Below are 21,720 nucleotides of genomic sequence, written 5' to 3'. Positions count from 1 at the left end.
TCTATTATTAACAATGGCAATTGTTCCGGCTGCTCTGATTTGAGGGCTGTGAGGATTTGGGGCCTCTCATGTTTTCACAACACATAATTTACACTAAATATTGGCCATGAAAATCGACTCAGAACAAAAATTCCTTAATTTAAACCAAAATTCAAAACTAGCATCTTAGTTTTGCAAAGTGTTCCCTGGTTTTCCAAAGGTCCCAATCCTGCAAGAACTGCATTGCAGCTCAAACTCTGTGGGAGCTGCGGGCACTCAAGAAAATTAAGTTGTTAATACATGAGAAGATACAAATTTCAAATAAAACATTCCTGCCTGTACAAGTCTTTTCTTGCTATTCCTTTAACCATCCCTTTCCCCTAATCATGGTGCTACCAGGGCCCTGGTGAGGGCAGAGCCGCAAACACCAGTTCTCTTGCTGTTCATCTTCTCCCTGTAACTTCGAGTGGAGGATAGCTCAGTATTTTACTGAGATTTTTAATCTGACCAAATCTGGACATTACTTCCATTACCAACACCACAGTGCAACTGGGCATGCTGGGAGGTTGGAAACATGCAGACACTGGTTAGATTATAATATAAATGGGCTAAATCCTCGCTCGTTGAAGTCAAGAGTGAAACTCCCACTGAGACTCAGCGAAGGCAGGGAAAATTTCAAATGGAACTCATTTCCCTTTCAGAGTGTGAGTCTGGCCCTCCACATCTTTTGCATGTGTGGGTGCTGTGAAACCAGGACGTTTCAGCAGGAGAAAGAGGGATGCCATTGACTCAAGGGCTTCACAACCTTTTATAAGGCACAAATGGTGACAACCAACACACTGACTTTGGCACACGCTGCTCACACACACAGCTTAGAACGTCTAACCTGCTGGAGTCACAGACCTTCACCTCTAGTCCCAGATGTATGAAACCTGAACAGTTTTTGCTTGTGATTATGTCCTTTATTTCCAGATTCACAGGAAACACTTCCCAGACACAGGCTGCCCAGGACTGTGTAGCTCTGCATCACCGGGGCTGAGCAGGGACACCCGGTGCCCCTTGGTGCCCACACTGGCCCGTGCTGTGAACAGGAACGATCCCAGTCTCTGGGTGCTGAGCTCTCTGCTTGCAAGCAGCTGCCCCTTCTGCTTGGACATTTCCTTGGTGTGCTGACCCACTGAACTGCTACAGCTCTCCTGGTGTTGACAATAACTTGGAAAGAACCCAGCTTCTCTTACATTCTTGCTCCATTTGCTTTTCCTGCAGCCCATCCTTGTGACCTCCACTGAGTAAAGCACACGGATTTTTCCCAGTCCCAGAGTGTAAAACTGCTGCAGTACAGTACTGCACACCTCCAGCACAGCTCCTGTCAGCACCTGCTCTGGAGCAGACACTGCAGGAAGGTACAGGAGACTGTCACTGGTCCTACTTCTGGATTGGGAAGTTGCATCCAGCTTTATCAATCTGTATTTTATTATCACGCTTCAAATGATGAACGATTAATGTTTATTCTCTAGTTTATTGTAACTTTTGATTAAGTTGTAACCAATGTATTTGAAGAAACTGAACACATCAAGAACAACTTGTTAAAAAGTTATTTTGAGAGAAAACAATCCCCAAAGCCCATGGAGCCACACCAAGCAGGAAGATTTGTGTAAGTTTTTTGTGGGTGAGCCTGAGTCATTGGCAGATGGACAGAAACAAAGAGGAATTTCCAGCCTGGATTTTCACTTCTGCAGCTGGAGAGCAGGGACAGACAGGAAGCAATGCACCACCACCTCACCACCACCACGTCTGCTGAGAAGAGCCCATTCCCACAGCCATATTCCCAAAAAAAAGAGCCCCTGTCTAGGGGCTATGGAGAAGGAATCCACCTGGGAAGGAGACAGCAATACACCTGCTGCACAGAGGACACCTGCCCTACAAAATTAAGCTTATCAAGAACTTTAAAATAATAAGTAAACTGTTAACTGTTGAATTCTGATGAGTTACTGAAAGCTGAACCTGACTTTCTTATGAAAGAAAGTGACTGAGAGATTCATTCTTAAATGGAATACTCTGGTCATGGGTTTGATCTGGTTCTGGTAAAGGCCAAAACATCCTCTGATCTAACTGGAAGGAGAAGCAGGCCCCCTCTTTTAACCCTCATGCCTGCAAACAGAATACAACTGGATGTAAAACCAAGAAGAACTATGTTTGAAACTGGTATTAACTCCAAGCTTTATTATGCTTCCTCTGCAAGACTAAAAAGCAGTCACTGAATTTTTTGCCTTGTTCAACAGCAATCTCATGCACTACTGCCCAAAACTCAGCCCTCACTCCCTCCAAGACAACCCTGGCACAAGCAAAGGACCCAGTTTCTGCACTGTCCTGGTTCCCATGGGGTTCCACTAGTCAAATCTGCCCATGGAACTGCATGTGAGTTTTGTAGAGTTCAGGCAGCAGTATGCACACCACATTCCCCAAATGCCAAAGCTGCAGCCTTTGGTGTCAATTGCACTGGTACAAATTGCTGCTGTAACACAGTATGACACCAAAGAGGTTAAAGAGAGTCCCTGGTTTTCATTGTCCACTTTCTCAAGAGAGAGATTTGCTGCTGCCAAAGCGCCTCCCAGATCTAAACAGATTACCTGCAGCACTGGCAGCATCTGCACTCCATTAGGAGGGAGGCAAAGGGGAGCACTGGGATTCCTTCAGTGTTTCAGCTTTATGGTGCAAATCTCAGTTCCCAGTGCTTGCCAACCGATCCCTTCTGAGTCTGACCAAGAGAAACGGTGCAAATGCTAAATAATAACTTCCCAGCATCCTTGCAGCACTCTTCCCAGGTTTTGCTTTATGTGATCCTCAGCAGATGAAAAAGCAGCAATTTTAGCCTTTGAACACATACTGTAGTGCAATAGAGCCAACTGAACACAGTACAGGTGAACACCAAATTCCTCTGCTGTGCCTGTGTGTCCTGGTGCCCAGCTCTGACCGACAGGCCAGTGCCAGTGCCTGCATCAGGAAGGAACACAATCAAGCACACTTGTGAGGTTAAGAGCTGTCCTGCCTGGCAGTCTCCAGTGAGAGCAAGTCAGGTAAAAACAAACCCTTGTAAAGTTTTTACAGATGTCATTTCATTTTTAAGCATCAAAAGAACAAAGTACATGCTAATCACAGCAGCCGAGATGAAGGAGTAAGCAGTTTGGTGGACAGAGCATGGACAAGTGAGTTTACAACTCTGGAGTTTCATTCCAGCTCTGCAGCTTCTCCCAGCTTGGGGTCAGGAAAGCCACCAACCTGGTGTAATTCTGTATCAGTGGAGGTACAGCAGTGTGACAGTAGTTACACAGTGACAAAAGTTACAGAGTGACTGACAATACCTGTCCCTGCCATCAGATTACACATTTAACGTCAGGACAGCACAAGGGAACAAGCTGAGGCCTAGCTATGCTCATCAATTTATTACATTTCACATAACAAAAACTTGGCAAATTTCATGGGGGTAACAGCAGCACAGGGCACAGCCTCCATCAGCTCCCACCTGGCATCCTCCACACCAGCTTGTTACTCTGTGCTCCAGAGATCCAGCTTCCCTTCTGCTTTCACACATGAATCCTGTGTTTGCATGTTGGCATATTTCTTCTATTTAAATATGCACTTTGTTCTTAAAGATTTCATTAACCCATGAATAGATTAATTCTGATTTCAGTTATACAGACACAAATTGAAAGGAACTCCTTCAAAACCAGCAGAGTCATGTCTTTGGGAAGGCCAGGAGAGGTTTGTGTGTGCACCCTGTACTGGCAGGACACTTTGTGTTCATTTGAATGTTGGTTTTATACCCTCACAAGTCTTTGAGACTGAGCACTGTGGACACCCAGCAGAAACATCTGGCTGCAGTGCTCAGGTTGTGGTAACTCCTCATGCAGCACACCAGCTCGATCCCTGGAGTAACTCTACAGAGGACAACAGGGTTACACTAAGGATTATTTTGGCCAGGTCTATGGTCTTACTGGGCTCATTTTCTAAAACAACAGGGCTTGTTTTTTTTGCATTTAAGCTTACAGAAAAACTCTCATTGACTTCACTGGAAGAGAGATGTGGCACTACATACCAACATCCAAACCACCTCCATTTATTTCAGTGGAAGAAGGAGAGGAAATAATAAGGTCCAATGTATTTTTAAATCTTTAGATTTCACAAATGATCACAAGCATGTAGGTCACAATATGCACACAGAACGACACCTACGACAACCACCAGTGGGATCATTAAAATAATTAAGTTAGGCCTAGAGACAAATTAATTTCATAACATGTTCCTTACAAAACAGATACCCCCTTGCTTCATAATCTAGGGAGTCTGTTTTATAAACTTCCTAAGTAGTTCATGAAATATCCCCCTAAGCAGAATAGGTCTACTTGCCATTGCAGGGTCTTTATAAATCAAAAGTTTATGAATCAAAAGACAAACACAGTGATGTGTGTTCAAAGAGCAGCTGTGACGGGGTAACGCCTCGTAAGCTCCAGCGGTGCGGTGGTGAGCTGTGACCTCGGGACACCATTTCCAGTACAAAGCTACTGAACCTGCATCTTTACACAACTCCTCTGCATGCCATGAGGGAGCTGGATGCACAGCACATGAAGCAGCAATCAATAAAGGAGATCCCCCTTTGTTTTAAGTGTAAAGATGCTGAATTTCATAGTACAGTATCTTTACAGTACTTTATGCCACACTATGAGCAGGAAAGAGCCTCCACTTGCAGCACCCAAAAGAAAGAGGCAGAGTTACTTCCACAGCATCCTGTGGGAGTGGCTTCTCAAAATATGCTGCTAATGCTTTTTTTCTTACTATCCTGGACCTGACTGCTGAAAAATACTTAAATTATACTGCTGGCACCAAAGTGCCCTGTCGGGTAAGTGGTAAGCAAAAGTAGCAACAAAAGAAGTGAGAAACTGAACTTGACCAACAAGAAACTGAGATAAATACAGAGTGCTAAATGAAAAAAAAAAACAAAACCAACAAAAACCAGCTGAAATTTTGGTTTCCTTGTCTGCCAGCTTCTCTTCGTGTGTTTTAGTAAACCAGACTAGTTTTCAACCTGTTGTAAGCAGGAAGGGTGGGAATTACTAATGTGGTAAGTGTAACTCAGCTATGTCATGTTATCATTGCAGAACATGAAAGGGAAGAGCAGGAAACAAGGCAAGGTCAGCTGGGGTTTGCACCCAAGGTACTGGACCATTCACATACTGTTCAACCTTCATCTTTTGGATTGTCCTGAGGCCACCAGAGGCCACCAGTGCCATCCCTCCTGCCCAGAGCCTGGCTGCACCAGCTGCATGGACAGCCCTGCTCTTCCTTTTGACTACCTGAGGCAAGGAAGCTGCTATCTGGGTAGGACTGGGCAATTTCCTCAGATTCAGGGGGTTTGAACAACCTGTGCCAGGCACAGCACCACAACCATGTTATTTCTCTAAGTCATCCGAGTGTTGATTTGCTATCCGCTCCTCCGCATAAGGAGCTCAGTCTGCCCCTTCCTAGTCACAGCAGTACCCACTTATGCCTAGAACTCCACACAACCCAGGCTGCCAATGTAGAGAGAAAAAAAAATAATTTCTGAAAAAATGTTCATCAGAGACCAGCTAGGCAGTATTTTCCTGAACATTTCAACTTTTCCAAGTAAACACACAAATAATTCGTTCATCGACAGGACCCAATCTCAGCACCCAATTACAGCAGTAAGATTTTCACTCCCAAAGGCTAAACTCTGCTTTCCTCTCCAGAGCCTGTGGGCAGTTGCCAGTCTGTGGCTGTGCTGGGCAAGGCAGTGGTTATCAAGTCCAGGAAGGAGTAAACACCTTTATCACAGCAGACAGCTCAGCTCTGCTGTGGCTCCCTCCATGCCAGTTAGTAGGAGATCCTGGAGAGGTGGACACAAACAGGTCTGAAGAATCAGTTTTCATATAAATTCCGTCCTTCCCATCTCTCTAAATCAATGGGATGCAGTGTTAGGGTTACAGGGATCATTCTCCTTTGCCACCAAAGCTGTTGCTCCAGCTGCGCAACAACAGAGGGAACACATAGAAATCTGCTGTCACAGTGTGCTGCACTCTCATCTGACAGACACTGCACCCAGACCTTTGTCCAGCTGGTGACAGATAGAGACATGGTATTTAACATCATCATTCCCAGCTGTAAATACATCCCTATTACAGATTATTTTTATTTTCCATAGAGACCAAGCCACGTACCCCTCCTCTGGCACTGGTGCAGCTCAAGCTCTAGCAGCTGTGGTCAGTTCTCCCCCTGCTCAGGAGCTCTGCTGGATGTACCCAGGAGCTGGGCTGGATGTGCCCAGGAGCTGTGCTGGATGTGGATGTGCCCAGGAGCTGTGCTGGATGTGTCCAAGCAGCAACACACAGTGCTGTAGGACACAAGGCCTGTAGGAGCAAACACTTCACACCTTTCCCAGAGCTTATCAAAATGCTGCAAGGACTTGTGTGACCTTGGCCATGTAGCACCTGTAATGAACTGGCTCTGCAGATGGGGACAGACAGGTTCACCTTGCACCACCTGACAAAACAGATTGGCAAAGGGAGACCCTCTGCTTGCTCCAACTCCTGCTTTACTAAGTACAACATCCACAGACGGACTCGGGGGGAAGGATGTGAAGGGAGAAAGGCCCTCCTTTGGGTTTTTATCTTAGGGGTTCTGCTGGTCAAAGTTCCCTTAGAAACCAGAGAGATATCTGCTCAATGACCAGATAAGAAAAACTCAAAAGCTTTATTTCTGAATCTCAAGTGCATGATACGAATTCCAAAACTATGTAATCTCTGTAAGAACTCGTATTTTAATTCAGAAAAAGCACTGCACATAACCAAAACCTCTGGGTTTTGGTTCCTTGCTCTCATCTGCAGCACACACCCTGGGGAGCCCTGGCAGGCTCACCCCTCACTCCAGAGCTGTGGCAGTGCTCCTGCACCATGCCCACAATCTGCCTCTCAGAGCCTTCTTAATGTGCAGGGAAAACACCTGCTCCTGCCTCTTCAGGTGCTTTGCTTAAAAGTCTGTGTATGGGTTAAGTTCACAACAGCTATTAAAATTAATGAGCTTTGTGCTGCAGCTCACATGCAGGCACATTTTGTAGCACTTTGCTGGAGCGTGGGGTGCTGGATGTGCCTCTGGGGAATGCACAGTGCCCAGGCTGGGCCTGCCAGGGCCAGGTCTCACCCCAGACAGGGCTGACCTGGCTCCAACAGCGGTGCCTCAGAGCTGAAACGGGCCCCACGTCCTTCCCTGTGCCTGGAAGAGCAGGGGATGAGGGAGGGATTGAAGAGGGACCCTGCAGAGCTGCTGGGAGGTGAGCAGCAAGGAGTGGCAGTGGTGTGGGGAGACCCCTGAGTGAGGATGAGTGAGACTGCAGAAGGGCAGGGCTGCAGCAGCACGGGGCTGCAGTGGTGCAGGACTGCAGCAGCACAGGGCTGCAGCAGCACAGGGCTGACAGGAGGCTCTGCTGTCCCAGGAGAACCAACACGGCTCCAGATGGGGATCCTTCCCCCAGCTGTGCTGTGCTTTCACAGCCACCAGCACTCACTGCTTAGGAACACATCTGGCCTTCACCCCACTTAACCTGTCTTGAGCAGAGGCCTTGTTTAATCACTGATTTACACCCTAACTGTCAGCATGGGGTAAGTGACAAATTTGCTAATTGGACATTGTCTTCAGGCAATAACCTCAATAATACACAGATTTGATGGAAAATTAGCAAATATATTATTATAAGACTGACACTGAATACATGAGCAAGATATATGAGATGTTCTCAGCCCTGCTAAATCTGAAGAATTATGTATCCTAAATATATCCAAATTAAGAATTTCCCTGCTCCCGCCCAAGAAGTGCAGAGTGGGGCCCAGTATGGAGCCCTTCTTGTAAAAAATCTGTGGAATCCAAATTCTTGTGGAAAATCTGTCTTGTAGATCTCAGTAGGTGTGTCTGAGCTTTAAAACCACTGTATCCAGCTGTACAGGGTCAGTAATCATGTTCCATCAGGGAAAACAGAGAGGTCCTCAAACTTGGAGCAGAGAATTTCCCTGAACCCAGTCCAGGCTGCAGAGGAGGGGGGAGAAGCGGGTCTCAGGTGCCTGTGCAGAGCTCCAACAACCAGAGAGATGGAGGTGCTGGAGCAAAAGGTGGGTGAAAAAAAACCCAAAGATACCTGAAGAGCAGCTGGAATCAGGAGAGCTTGTCTAAGGGTGGGTCAGATGAATGACAATGTGTTTTGACAAGAAACATTCAGAGCAGAAGACACATGCTTTAGATGACTCCTTTGTAAATCACCAAAGAAGCCCGTGAGTTCAGAGGAAGGTGAGGCAGGGATATGCCTGGAAAACTACTGTCTTGTGAGAGGTCATCAGCTCCTGAAACAAATAATAAAACTTGTGCTGGTTTTCCTTGGAGGGCACAGGATCCAGAGATGGGCTGGGAGAGCCCAGTGCCCAAGAGCTGAGATCAGGAAGGGCAATGTGCTGCCCTGGGGCCAGGGAGCTCCATGTCCAAGGGGAAAGGCTGGGAACAGGGCTCCCAAACCCCGAGGCAAACCCCCAGGGAGGCTCCCTGGGCTCTGTGCACCCACCCTGCTCCCACCCAGAACAAGAGATCATTCCTGCTCCCCTGTCATGAGTAATGCCACAGAAAGCATTACTTTAATAGCAAAAGGAAGGATCTTTAACAGAGGGTTAGACACAAACTGCCCAAGAATGGAAGGGAAATATATTTACCTCTTATAGCAGAACAACTCGGAGAGAGCTCACAGCAATTCTCTGAGATGAAAACACTACTCAGGACTGTGAAAAGGACAGGCTTCTGATGAAAAATCTTGTTCTCCTTTCTAACAAAAATTCAAAGTGGTATCAAAATTTCCAGTGAAATCAAGAAGCTGGGGCTTGCTGTGGTCTACAGGGATTTGGAGGTTCTTTTCTGCTTGAAGTCAATGAGATGTCTGCCAGAGTTCAGTGGGAATAAGACTGGGGGATCTGGCAATGCCTTTGGGTATTCCTGACTGCATGTAAGGAGCTTGGACTTTCGGTGCAGGTTTGTTTTCTAAATGTAAAAATAGTATCACTCCGTTGGATAAATACAATTTGCAACTCACTTTGTAGATGTGCTAGAGGTTTTTCAGCCTTTACAATCTGTCATATAAATCCACATTCAAGTGTCAATGTGTGAAGGGGCTGCTTTAGAGGTCCTCTGGGTGAGAACAGGAATGAAATTTCCAGAGCAATGCTACAAAGATGAATAATCTCTCTACTTAGCCAGTTATTATAGAATTAAGATGCTGATGGTAAGAAGCACTAGAATTGAACAGGTTTTTGGTTTGTTTTTGCTTTTTTTTACCTGTAATTCAGAACAACAAGAATTGGGAGTTTAAGTAGGAGAATTTGCTGAAAACAAGCTACTGAAATGAGCCTCAGATCCAGGTAAGACAACATCGACCTCCTTGTACCTTCAAAGCTTGTCAACTTCAACAACAATTTTGGGTATGCACAGAAAGTGGCCACAACTAGGTACAGGATGTGGGAATAAAATTATTTGTGAGGTAATTTCTGAGACCACCATCATTATGCTGTTGTTGATCACAATTGCTTTCCATGTTTCTCATTTCCCTTTCACCCCCTGAAAGGCCAGCTTTTTTTTTATTGTTTAATTTTAAAAAGCCAGCTGGAAAGATGTGCAGGAGTAGTGGGTGAGTGTGAGTGGTTCAGAAACCACCTCTGATAGTGGCTGTTTAACCCTCTTCTCCTTTGTCACACCAGTTGTTCCCTGCTCAAGATTTCTCCTCTGAAGAGAATTTATGCAGACCATAAAAATTTACGAGAAGAAGGACATCTACCCCCTTTAATGCCTAATCTGGCACCCTTTACTTATGCAAATTTAATCAATGGACAAATGCTCTGATCACAGCAGCTGCACTAATACAAACAACATCAAAGACTTTGTCGAAGTTGCTCTGAAACAACTCTGGGATCTCTGAAGTGCAAGATTTGGCCTCTGGCTTCACATTAACAGCCATTCACTAACTTGAGTTAGATTTCCCGAATATGGTCCTTTTCCTCCCAAATCAGAGCCAAGCACACACATAAGCTGGCACAACCAGGCAGAGCAGAGTGGGCAGAGCAGAGCTCACAGTAAGAAATGCATCCTGCTGCCTGCTGTCAGGTGTGATTTGTGTCACACCAGAGGGGTGACTGCAGAGCAGGTACAGGCAGGAACTGGTCATACCTACACCTGCTCCTGCTGGGCCTGACCTGGCCAGCTGCTGGGAGCTCCTCCCTCCCACTCAAGTCAACATGAACTGAGTTTGCTCAGGACTGAATAGGATTGGACCTCCTCAAAATACTGAGAAAGTTTAAACACGACTTGGTGATTTATTTTTTCCTGTTTTCCATCAGTGTGTGGTGTTTCTGTGTATGCACACCCGGGCTGCATTTATACACATGCCCACAATCCATGAGTCCTTAAAAATCCAAGTACACTATATGCTAAAAGGCCTACAAGCTAAAAGCTCTTTGGGATCTGGGAGCACAGAGGAAGCAACAGAAATTGTAAAACAAATAAAAAGGAGGTTTATTCCCACAGTTTTCAATTTCAGTGAGCACAAACTATTTCATGTGACTGCAGCTAAGATTTAGCAAAGCATTTCAGCATATGCTTATATCTTTTACTGAAAAATAATCCGCGAATTTTTGTGATTTCTTGGATTTGAAGCTTTTAAAATCACGCCCAAACCAAGAGTTTAACACGCTGTCCAAAATAACCCAGAAAGTTCTGCATGTGGGTCAGTGTACCTCTCTCTGTTACCTCTGAGCAGAGGCCAGCAGTGCCCTGACACTATTTAGATATTTTGCTCAGAAGAGCATCTCCCTCCTCCTGCCCCATGAGAGACCTGGGATCCTGTCCCAGCCACACCACGCAAAGCCAGTCTGTGCCACATGGAAGATACACAACAGGGCAGCATCAGGAGCTCCAACCATCCCCATGGGAATCACTGCAAGTACTTTGCCTCAACCAGGAATGAGAGCAGGCCAGACTCAATGTGGGACTTACAATGAAGTCTACTACACAGCACTGCAGAAAAAACAATAATACTAAAAAAAAATAATAAAAAAAAAAATAAGATAATAAATTAAGATACTGCCTTCACCCAGTTTCATAATGTATCGAGCAGAATGTCCTACTTGGGATGCTGGTGAATGGTTATCTTTTGCTATATAAATAATGTCATCTACAGGTTTCATCCTGGAAGCTCTCACTTCAGTGAGAAATGAAGTTTGAGCAGCTGATAAAGCATTCAAGCCTTATGAGACAACATAAAAGACAGTACACAGCAAAACATCAGGCAGCATGTAAGCTCTGGTCAGTTCTGTACTTCCAAAACCTGAAGAAACACGCTTTTGTTATTTATCAAGCAGAAAAAAAAATTATTTTAGTTCAGTACTGTATTCTCTTGAAATAAAATCTGTGAATTTATGTATATTCTCCCAAAGCTTCAATAACTGAAGCTTTTATTAAGTTTGATGTGGGGCATATTTTAAAAATAGCAGCGATATTTTCAAATGTGGAAACGGATGTGTCACTCTATTACAACTGGTGAATCTTCACTGTATTTTTTAATATTGTGAAGCATTTGTATGTTTCTCCATTATAAATCTCTCTTCACTAAACAGATTTCTTCTCTATGATTAAAGCAGTACCACAAAGACATTAGTAAACAGACACTGCCCAAAAAAATCATATTGTTTTGGTCTGATCATAAAATATACGTATTTTAATAATTGGGCTTTTTTCCATAGAGAATTTCAGCATCTCCCTTTCCTTGGAATGAAATCACAGCCATATGCTTTATGATATTAGAGGCATTTCAAGGTGTCTCCATAAATGTCATTTATTGCTTGGGAACCTGCCAAATCCGCAAAACCCCTTAGTTCTTTCAAAAGAAAAATCTCCAGATGAAACTAGCTCTTTACACTGGTTGTCATACTAAAAAGAAGAAAAAAAAATCTCTTTCTTATGGAACACTGGCCATGCAGGTAGCAAAACCTCTGGCAAGAAAACCTCAGCTTTGGTTTGCTCTGGAGCCAACAGCACACTGGGCACCCTGGCCTGGCACAGCCACACCTGCCCTGCACTCACACCCACAGCCCCTGCAGCTCAGCCCCTGCACCGTGAGCAGCCTCAGTGACAAAAACTGAATTGGTTTAGTGACCATAACTGTAAATCAGAATCAGGCACCTCTCAACATCCTGCTCCCATGAATGTGCTTTAACCCCTCACAGGGCAGTGCCTTCCACGCTGCCCAGGATCCCCCATCCTTCATGGTGCCCAGTACCCTGCAGGGCTGGCAGCCAGGCAAACAATAAAGAGACTCCATGTCATACACAAATACAATCTCATGCCACATCTATTCCTAATTTGGCATATCTGGAGTCTATCCTGAGATAATACTGGCCAGACCTCCATAAATCTTGCCAGACATGTCACCAACCTGTCCAGCACAAGGCACTACATTAAAACACACAGGAATTCAATCCAGGCTGTAGCTGCAGCAGCCAGAGTGGGTCAGCCAGGAACTGACTGCTGAGGCACACAGCTACCACTGAGGTCAGAATTCTGGCTGGCCAACAGAACCATCCATTAGTCACACAGTAGTAGAACCATTCTTTCTCCTTGAGGAAGAAAAAAGCAAATTTTCCCCCTAAACCTGAAAGAAACAAGTTTCCTGGTACAGTTGGAAATAATCTAGGGCAGCACACCAACAGGTGCTTCAAACGTATCAGCAGAGCGCAGAAGATGTTGAGAAAGAAAATGAATAGACTCTCTAAATAATATATAAATTGTACAGGCCTTTTTTCTGCAGAACCCCAGTGAAGTTACTGTATAAATCAGAAACTGAATTATTCATAAGTGGTGAATATATAATAAATCGTGCTTTGCACTGAAATATTCCTCACAGGTACGTGCAGGGAACAGAAGCAGGCAGCGAGCCTGGCAATGCCAAGGTCTTACCTGGAGTCTGGGTACTTTGTCAGGGTAGCAAGGCTGCTGGTGTACATGTGTCCTCCTACATCGATGTGCACGGGAGCGTTGGACTTGGTGAGTTGAGCTGGGAGAGGAATTCCTTGAGCAGCCAGAGGAGAAACCGGGGACCGTGTTAGAGACAGACGGGACATGCTTCTTCCCTCCTGCAATGGGGAGGCAAAAAGAACAGTTTCTCTTAAATGTAGCAGTGTGTTACCTTTCTTTCCAGTGTGATCACAGATCTAATCAGATCATTTTTGCATCTGCCTGATCACATATTCAGCTAACAAATTATTGCCACCACTGTAATTAAGTGTATTTGCATCATTTTCTTCTAAGTACCAGAGGGGAAGAGAAAGATGCTTATTAGCAATAAGAAATCAAGAAAAAAAAAAATTTCAAGGTGTCAGCCTCAAGGGGCATAAAACAAACTGCAAAATTCTAATTAAAGGTCGTGGGCTTATGTGTTAGATGTGAAATATCCCCTGACAAACGAATAACCAATTTGTGAATTGGGATTCAGGGGGTTTTTGCAAGTTTGTCTCAGTAACAAGACACCTCTAAATTAGTGACTTCCTCAGTACCTAAGGCATTTAGTTTATACATGTAGTAAATTTCACATCAAACTAAGATCAATTTTCTGGTTTATTTTCAATAATTGTGAAATAAATGGATAATTTTCAGTTAAGCCTTAATATTAGAACTAAGCAACTAATAAGCTTTCAAACTGAAAGCAATTAATACCTGGAAGCAGTAAAAACAGAAAGATAAATAAACTGACCCATGCCTTCAGAACAAGAAAGTACTGAATAATCTAGCACATGAAATTATAAATTCCACAATCCACCTAATGTTTCCTGCCCTAAAAATATTGGAAAATTAGTGAAATTACTGAACTGAATCCAAAAATTTTCAGCAAAATCAAAGCTAAAAATATTGAAATGTCTTAAAAATGAACAGGACAACCAAGCAAAAGAAAATTGCTCAATTCTCTTCTTCAGAAAAGCACAGTTTATTCTGCACGAAATGTGTGTCTCAAAGCTGATTTCAGTTCAATCGGTGCAGACGGCACACAGGTCAAAAGGAAAAAAACCCTTTTAGAAAAGTTTAAGAAAATGTACATCCATTCTCCCCCTTATGGGGAAAGTAACATATGCAAAACATTATAGTTGAAGACATTTCTGAATATAATCTAATTTTCCTGGTATTTTGTAATTCAAGCATGCTACCAAGCACCCAGGCTCTTCCTTGCATCTGACAAGCACTTTACATGCAGCATTGCAAAGTGAATTTCTATTTCTCCCACATTACTTTAACAACATTTCTTAGAAATCTAAAGCTGGTCTTGCCTTAATCTCAGCAGTATTTTGCACAAGATGCCTGATTACGCCACTTGATGAACATAAATTAGCAACATTCTTTGCAAAATAATTTCTAAGCTATAGAAAAAGGGATTGAAAAATCTTAACACATCTGAACAGCTTCACAAAGTCATCACAACATCTCCATTTACTGTATTTCATCTTGGTTAACTCCTAAGAATTTCTTGCATCTAGAGCATAGAAATACATCACCCCATTATGAATCCACATCCTTGTCTCCTCAGAGGCTGGATGGACATCTGCACGGAACACGAAGCAAATGCCAACTCTGTCCTAGGACTTCTGTGTCAGCCGATGCGAAATTGGGCATTAACATTTTCACTACAGCACCACCTTCAAGGAAAGTGACTGAATCCTCTCATGACTCAAGATGTTGCTTTCTTGTTTCCCACAAGAGTTTCTTGTGGCCAACCTTCAGTAAATATGTCATATAGCATAAATAAAACAACTAACTTTTAAAAACAACTTGGTATGTAAGTACCTACAGTATTTTAGCAAGGTGTTTACTAACCTGTCTGCCAGCACAGACAAAGGTTGCTGGATTTTTCTTACCAAAGAGCACTGTAAACTCATGTTCAGTCTCTACTCCTTCACTTAAATGAAAGGGTCAGAAGATCCAGGCTGAATGTCAACCCTGTCTTTGTTCAGACCCCAACCATTATCACTAATGATAAAGGTACAGACCTTGCACGGTACAGGGCTGCCTTAGAAATAAATCTCACGCAGTTTCACAAAACAAGAGTCTAATTAGGGCTCATCTGCACCCCTTGTTACAATTTCCAAATGAAATCAAAGGACTTCCTGTCCTCTGTACATGCGTCTTACATTTAACCATTTGTCTCGAAATATAGAAATCAATTTTAAAATATGCACAGATAGCTAAAGATCAAGTGATATGAATCTATTTGTGCATATTTAAACACTGCTGCTATCTTAGGATTTTGTTTAATGTTAGTATACCAGTAAATTCCTTGATCTGTAAAGACTGAGATTCTCAGTGAGGCCATACTCACACAGTAGATATTTAATTTATACTATTCACTGGAGGGACCTTTTGAACAATCCTCTGCTTTTGGCATTTCTCAGCTAGAGCATGTGTTGAAAAAACACTTAATTATAGAAAATCACTGGAAAGCTAAAATAGTTCTCAAACTTTTATGGCTTTTCATACTTATTGAAGGTGCCACTGGCTTTTGAGGGGAGAGGAGGAGATGGGGAATTAAAACACTGGCTGGAGAGGATTCATATTAAAAAATGAATCCTAGATTTTTATTAAAATTGTGGAATTCAATCATTTTTGTATGAGCAAACTATCAAGAGGCACAACTGCTAAGCACTCCATAAAGGGCACTACTGCTCCAAAAAAAATACCCCCTGCTTCTTAAGGTACCGTAACCCTCTTTCTAATGACGCCTTCCTCCTCTTAATGTAGCACATAGCAAAAATTCATCACACTGAGTAATGTACTTATTATATGCACAAAGCAAAATCCTAAATGTATTTATCCAGTGAAAGTCTTTATGCACATATTTTCTAATATGGATGAGAAAATTAAAACCTTAAGGGTAAATATCGCAGAAACACTAAAAAACTTCATTTATTAAACCATGTAAAATAATCCTTGCTCTTTAGTTGCATACAACAGGATACAGCATCCCAACTAGTGGCACAGGCAATAACCCTGCTCTAATAAGTAACACAGGAACCTGCTGAAGGCAAAATCAATAGAGCCTGATTCCCAAATTATGTGAATATTTAGTTTTTCAAACATTACACACCAAGATCTTTCAGAGCCAGCTTATCTTTTTCTGCCTTCCTAAGCTAACTGCTTGTAAAAACTATTTGCCCATGCAAAGTGAAATAATCACAATGCCATGCTCATTTACACACAAAATGATTTTGTGTCCCATTGTGCTCACAGTTGTTCAGCTCTCTAGGGGTGATTAAACTAGCTATGCTGCTACAGCTTGAGATGATTTCACTGAATCGTTTCTCCATGAAGTTGCTTCTTTGCTAAGCTGTTATTTTAACCATAAAAGGTAAACAGAAGGCAGTTGTAAGAGCTCCATTCAGCTCCGTGCCCAGGGCTATAACCCTAGGGCAGAGAATGCTGAAAGACTGCAGAATTTTCCAGGGTGTTGCCTTTCTTGCTCTAAAGCCTTCAGGAATACTGTTCATTTAATACACACTCTAGATGATACATTTCAGATCCTACTAAAAGAAAGACTTCAAAAGTGTAAGAAGTTTTGGGCGGATGAAGCTTTCCCACCTCTGCACATAGCTTGGGGCCATGGTAACCAATACTGCTGTTGATGTTGGGAAAATACAGGAGAAATAAACTGCACGGAGTAGAGCAGACAGGGACAAGGGAGGTGAAAGGTTGCAGGAAAGAAACAGGCAGCAGTCTGGAAGGGGGAACGAAAAAAAAAAAAAGGAAAATAATAAAAAAGGAGGCGGCTCTGAAGGAGGGACAAAGTTAAATCAAGGAGCAGGCACTTAAAAGACTACAGATGGGAAGCAAGACTAATTAAGGATGTAAAAGCGCTTTGTTTCTAAAGTTTATTGTTGCCAGGATAAAAATTAATTGAAACTAATGCTGTTATTCACTCGTGCAGTTTAATTCCTTCATGCACATTTAAGACGTGAAATGAGAACGGCAGGTTTAGGGACCTGCCATGGAGCTGCTCTCCCGGGGAGCCGGGCTGGGGGCGGCTCGGGCCGCAGGAGCCGGGCCCGGCTGCAGCCCCCAGGCTGCTGGAGCCTCGGGGAAGCTGCTCTTCCTCCCCAGGGACCTTCATTTCTGTACCAGCAAACCCACTCGGGTTAAACCCACCCACTGCAGCCCCCCGCCCGCCCCATCCTCGGCAGTGCGGGCCGCAAGTTCCCGCGGCGCTGCCGTGGCTCCAGGGCAGTGTCTGTGCCCGGGCTGCGCTGCCCGAGGGGCACAGCCCCAGACTGGGCAATTACCTTTGTCTGCCTACACAGGGCCGGCCAGAGCCCGGCTCTGCCTCCGGAGCCGCTCCGAGACAACTTGCCCACGCCGTGCTCCCTGCCCAAAGACAAAGCGGGCCGGGGGGGCCTACAAACCTTGGCCTCGGTGGCTCCGAAATGAAAAGTCCATAAACATTTGCACACACCTCCGCGCTGCTTTACTGAACGCTGCACCGAGAGACAAGAAGAGATCGTGCCCAAAACTTTTTTTGGGGGGGTGGGGGGGGCAGATGGGGAATTCCCTCTGGAGCTCTGGTTGCCCCCCCCACAAAAAAAAAAGAAAAAAAAAAAAAGAGGGGAAAAAAAAGGGAAGGCTTTCTCCTTCCTCCCCCTCTTCCCCCCCCCCCGCAACCCGCCTCTCTCTGGCAGTCTCCAGTCTATTTAGTGCAAGTTTCACGTCACCCAAATGCTTTTCCCTACTGATGGTCAGGGAAATCACCAGCGAGCAACGCACCCGGTCACTCAACTTCTGCCTTTTTCTTCTGAACACACTGTATGCCCAAAGGTAAAATTCAACCAAAAAAAAAAAATAAAAAAAAAAGGCACAACATGGCGTCCTTTACTTATTCCCACATAACAAGAAAGGAGATGTCTTAGATGAATGCAAGAAAAAAAAGTCAAGCCCGAATCCCCGATCCTGCACATTTTCCGCGCAGCCAATGGTGGTGAGCATTAGCCAGGCTAATGTATTAATTTTGCAGAAGTGTGCCACATCGCATGCAGGAGCAGGAATGCAAACTATAGCCTAGAGTGGTTTGAAGTCTACCCCAAACCAAGCCTTCCACTCTCACTGGCGCCAGAGTTTCATTCACAGCCCGCCCGTGTTTTCCATACGCGGCGCTCCCCATTGTCGCCCGCCTTCCCTTTGTGCCGAGCCGCCCCGCCGGCAGCCCCCGCGCCCGGCCCGCGCAGCCCGCGCTCCCGCCGCCCGAGCCCGCGGCTCCGCGTGTACCATGCGAACGCGCAGAGCGAGCCGCGCTGCCTCCGCCGCGCTGCCGCTTTCCCGTCTTCAGAGCCGGGGCCGGGGGGGCACGGGGAGCGCGGCCACCCCGGGCCGCGGGGCTCCGCCGGCGCTGCCCATGCTGGAGCGGAGCAAAACAAAACATACACACACACGCACGCACACACACACAGACACACACACAGACACACACACACACGCAGCGCTACCAAAGCGGGGCGGCTGCAAACGGATCCTGTAGCTTTAAAAAAACACCCCTCCGCCGCTGCTCCCCGGAGCCGGCAGCTGAGTGAGTTTGAAGAGGCACTTTCCAAAAAAAAAAAAAAAAAAAAAAAAAAAGGAGAAAAAAAAAAGGGGGGGGGGGGAGGAAGGGGCGCGAGCAGGCGCGAACCGCGGCGAGATGCGATTCACGGCGCGATGCGCGCACGACGCGCTCCGGCCCCGCACGGGCGGGCGCACGGGCAGCTGCGGGAGCCGCTGCCGCCGTCCTTACCTTGAGCACAGAAGAGATCTGCGAGCCCCCCTTTGGCTTTGGGCTCTGCCGGGGCTGTGTGTGGATGGGCTCAGCTTTTTTGCTTTTATTACTATCTTTGCTTCGCAGATCCTGCTGTGATTATTATTATTTTTAAAGCTTCTCTGCCTCCTCTCTCTTCCCCTGTTTTTGCTGCTTCTTTTCCTATTTATTTTGTGCGTGTGTGTGTATGTGTGTGTGTGAGAGGGGGGGAAAAAAAAGCCTTTAAATGAAACTGCCGAGGCTGTTATGAGAAGAAAGGCAATAATCCCGTCTCTAAATAACAGAGGGAAGGGAGAAGAGGAGGAAAAAAAGCGAATTCTTGCTCAGGGCTTTGCAAACGCCTGCAGGGCAGAGGATTAGGCTACAATTAGCTCAGCCCTTTGCTCTCGCCCTAGCTAATTTTGCGATGAAAATTGGATATTTTTCCCTCCTTTTGGTGAAGGTCTACAGATTTACATCCCCCCCCTCCACCCCCCAGCCCCAAAATAAAATAAAATACAGCCCTTGAAAATGAAATAAGACTGGGAAGGCGGCCGGCTCCCCAGCCCGCGCCCCCGGCGCCGCCGCCCGCAGAGCCCGAACGCGCGGCGCGGCCGGGGCGGGAGCCCTGCGCTGCCCCGCGGAGCCCCGCGCAGCCCGGCCCGGCCCGACCCGGCCCTGCCGGGGGATAACGGTTCGGTGTTGGGGAGGATCAGGCCACTGTCACGTCCTTCAACAGACTTACTGAAAAGAAGAAGGAGGAAAAGGGGGGGGGGGGGGGGAAAGCTGATTTTAATCATTGTCATTTGGTCTGATGTAATATTTCCCCAGGCATTTTCAACTAGGCATAAATTTTCAGCTCCCAAATAAGTAACACAGGGCACGTTTCTCACATCTCTTGACTCCTCTGTTACAATTAGGGTAGCACCCACTCTGCACTTGTTGATAAACTAGATGAAGTTAAAAAATAAATAATAAAAAAATAGCCCCCACCCCCCCCTTCCCTGCAGCACCCAGCGCCGCCGAGGTGCGGACGGGGGGCCTCGGGGACGGCGGGGGGGGGTGGGGGGCTGCAATTATTCCCAGCCATCCATCCTGCCTGCCTCCCCCTCCCTTTCACCCTTTGCTAATGTCTCGCATTGTAAACGCCAAATTTCCTGTAGGCCATTAAAACCAAATGACGTCTATCGACATGCATTGTGCTATTGCGGAGCGCCCTGGCAGCCCGCCCCCGGCCAAAAGCGCCATTTCAATTAGAGCGCGCGGCGCGATGGCGCGGGGCTCCGCGGGCGGCTCCGCGGGCGCGCAGCCCGCCCGGCCCACGTACCGGGGGGGACCGGCAGGGAACCCCCACCGTGAAGGGGAGAAAAAAATAAAATCAAATTAAAAGGGGCAAATCTCTCCCTCAACTTTCAGCCAGAGGCGCGGGTCTGCCGGTGCCTGCGCGTTCCTGCGCGCCGCCGCGGGGGATGCGCCCCCCGCCTCCGCGCTGCTCCCCACGGAAGTTTGGCGGAGGGTGCGGAGTCGCTCCGCGCCCAGCTCGCCGCAGCCGGCGGGCGGCCCCGCGGGGCTCCCGGCGCTCGGGGCGGGGCGGTCCCGCACCCTCCGCGCCCGCGGAAGCGGCGCCGCGCGCGGCTCGGCGGGGCCGCAGCGCCCGCTAGCGCGCGCCGCCGCGCGGCCGTTACGCAACGCTGCGCGGCCCCCCGAGGTCAGGCCCGCGCGCCCCCCCCCCCCCCCGCGCCGCGGGGCCTGCGCCGCCACGGCCCGAGAGCGGCGGGGCCGCCATGCGGGCACGACACCCCTAAAACTGGGGGGGGTTAAAGTTTTCGTCCGTGGCAGGAATAAACAGAAACTTTTCTCCTTAGGGGAGCTTTTTCTTTTTTTTTATTTTTTTTTTTTTTTCCTTCTAGAGTACAAACTACAGGAGAAGAGGGAAATTTTCTCATTAAAGTTACATCCCTGCAGTTAGTTCAATTACTTGATATATGCAGAAGATGTTGTAAATTTAAAGATTTAAATAGCTTACAAAGATGCCGGAGGCTCCATCAGTTAATTTCCTTAATTTATGGATTTTTAGCTGAGCTTCTGAAATGAAAAGGAGAATGAGAACTAGGTCAGCAGAGAGATTTGCATCCAGAACAGACTAAAATTTGTTTTCCTTGACCATCCCATCAGCCCAGGTGTGATCCTTTGTGGGGGTCACTGTCCCACCTCTGACCTCCAGGCTGGGGATCTCTGCCTCTGCGAGCACGGCGCAAAGGGGCAGATTTTATTCTAAAATAAGCTCGGAACAGAAGCGTGTCCCCAGCCAGCTGCCTCACCTGATGGTTGCACAGGGCTGTAGCCTGAGCACTCTCATTTCCTCAGCACTCTGGTCAACAAGTGGATACGGGCAGGACGAGCTCTGCTGAGACGGCGACCTGCCGCGCAGCCCGAGCGTCACTCAGATTTTTTCTAAGGGTCCTTTTGTAAGGACTATTTGGAATGACTTGGCATCATAATTTTTACTTCCATTGTGAATTACTGACTGCTAAGTGAAAAATAAATATGAGAATCTCAAACAGCAATTAGAGCAGCGTAAAAATAGGATACTTCTGCACTGAGGCACGCTAAAGAGGGAAGAGAAGACCTAAAAATACTGCACTTGTACGAAAAGTAGGAATTGTGATCTGACTCATCCCAACACACCTGTGACAGGCACTGTTTAATTGTGCTGCATGGAAACGGGATGCACGGATAATAAAGATTCGGTTTGTTTGTTTGCTCGTAGATCAAAGCAAAGACACGGTAGCACTTGGGATGAAAATCCTGCGCGTGGTACGTAACTTGTGCGGGATTGTTTTTACTGGATCTGA

General features: G+C 46.2%; 1 protein-coding gene across 5 annotated transcripts in view; it reads right to left on the bottom strand.

Moving 5' to 3' along the window:
- Positions 1-19,248, bottom strand: part of KCTD15 (potassium channel tetramerization domain containing 15) — a 42,248-nt gene extending 23,000 nt beyond the window's left edge. Inside the window, exons 1-2 of one of the 5 annotated variants that reach the window (XR_015773748.1) lie at positions 18,364-18,642; positions 13,027-13,202 (exon numbers count right to left, since the gene is read on the bottom strand). Coding sequence is in view for 4 of the 5 variants with exons in the window: in XM_014258882.2 (XP_014114357.1) it covers positions 13,027-13,202; positions 18,364-18,366 (179 nt within the window). In the remaining variant the exon portion in view is untranslated. Of the gene's footprint in view, positions 1-13,026; positions 13,203-17,387; positions 17,460-17,507; positions 17,553-18,363; positions 18,643-18,865 lie in introns of those variants that run through there. The other 4 variants (XM_088062162.1, XM_014258882.2, XM_014258883.2 and 1 more) reach the window with 4 other exon arrangements.
- Positions 19,249-21,720: the final 2,472 nt, after the last annotated feature.

The sequence above is a fragment of the Pseudopodoces humilis genome, chromosome 14, assembly GCF_049639895.1.
Source record: "Pseudopodoces humilis isolate 2021_Gansu_Grassland_sample_001 chromosome 14, ASM4963989v1, whole genome shotgun sequence".
In the NCBI taxonomy this organism is placed as follows: Eukaryota; Metazoa; Chordata; class Aves; order Passeriformes; family Paridae; genus Pseudopodoces; species Pseudopodoces humilis.
The sequence above is the reverse complement of the archived record's forward strand: the minus strand, read 5'-3'. Positions and strand labels throughout refer to the sequence as shown.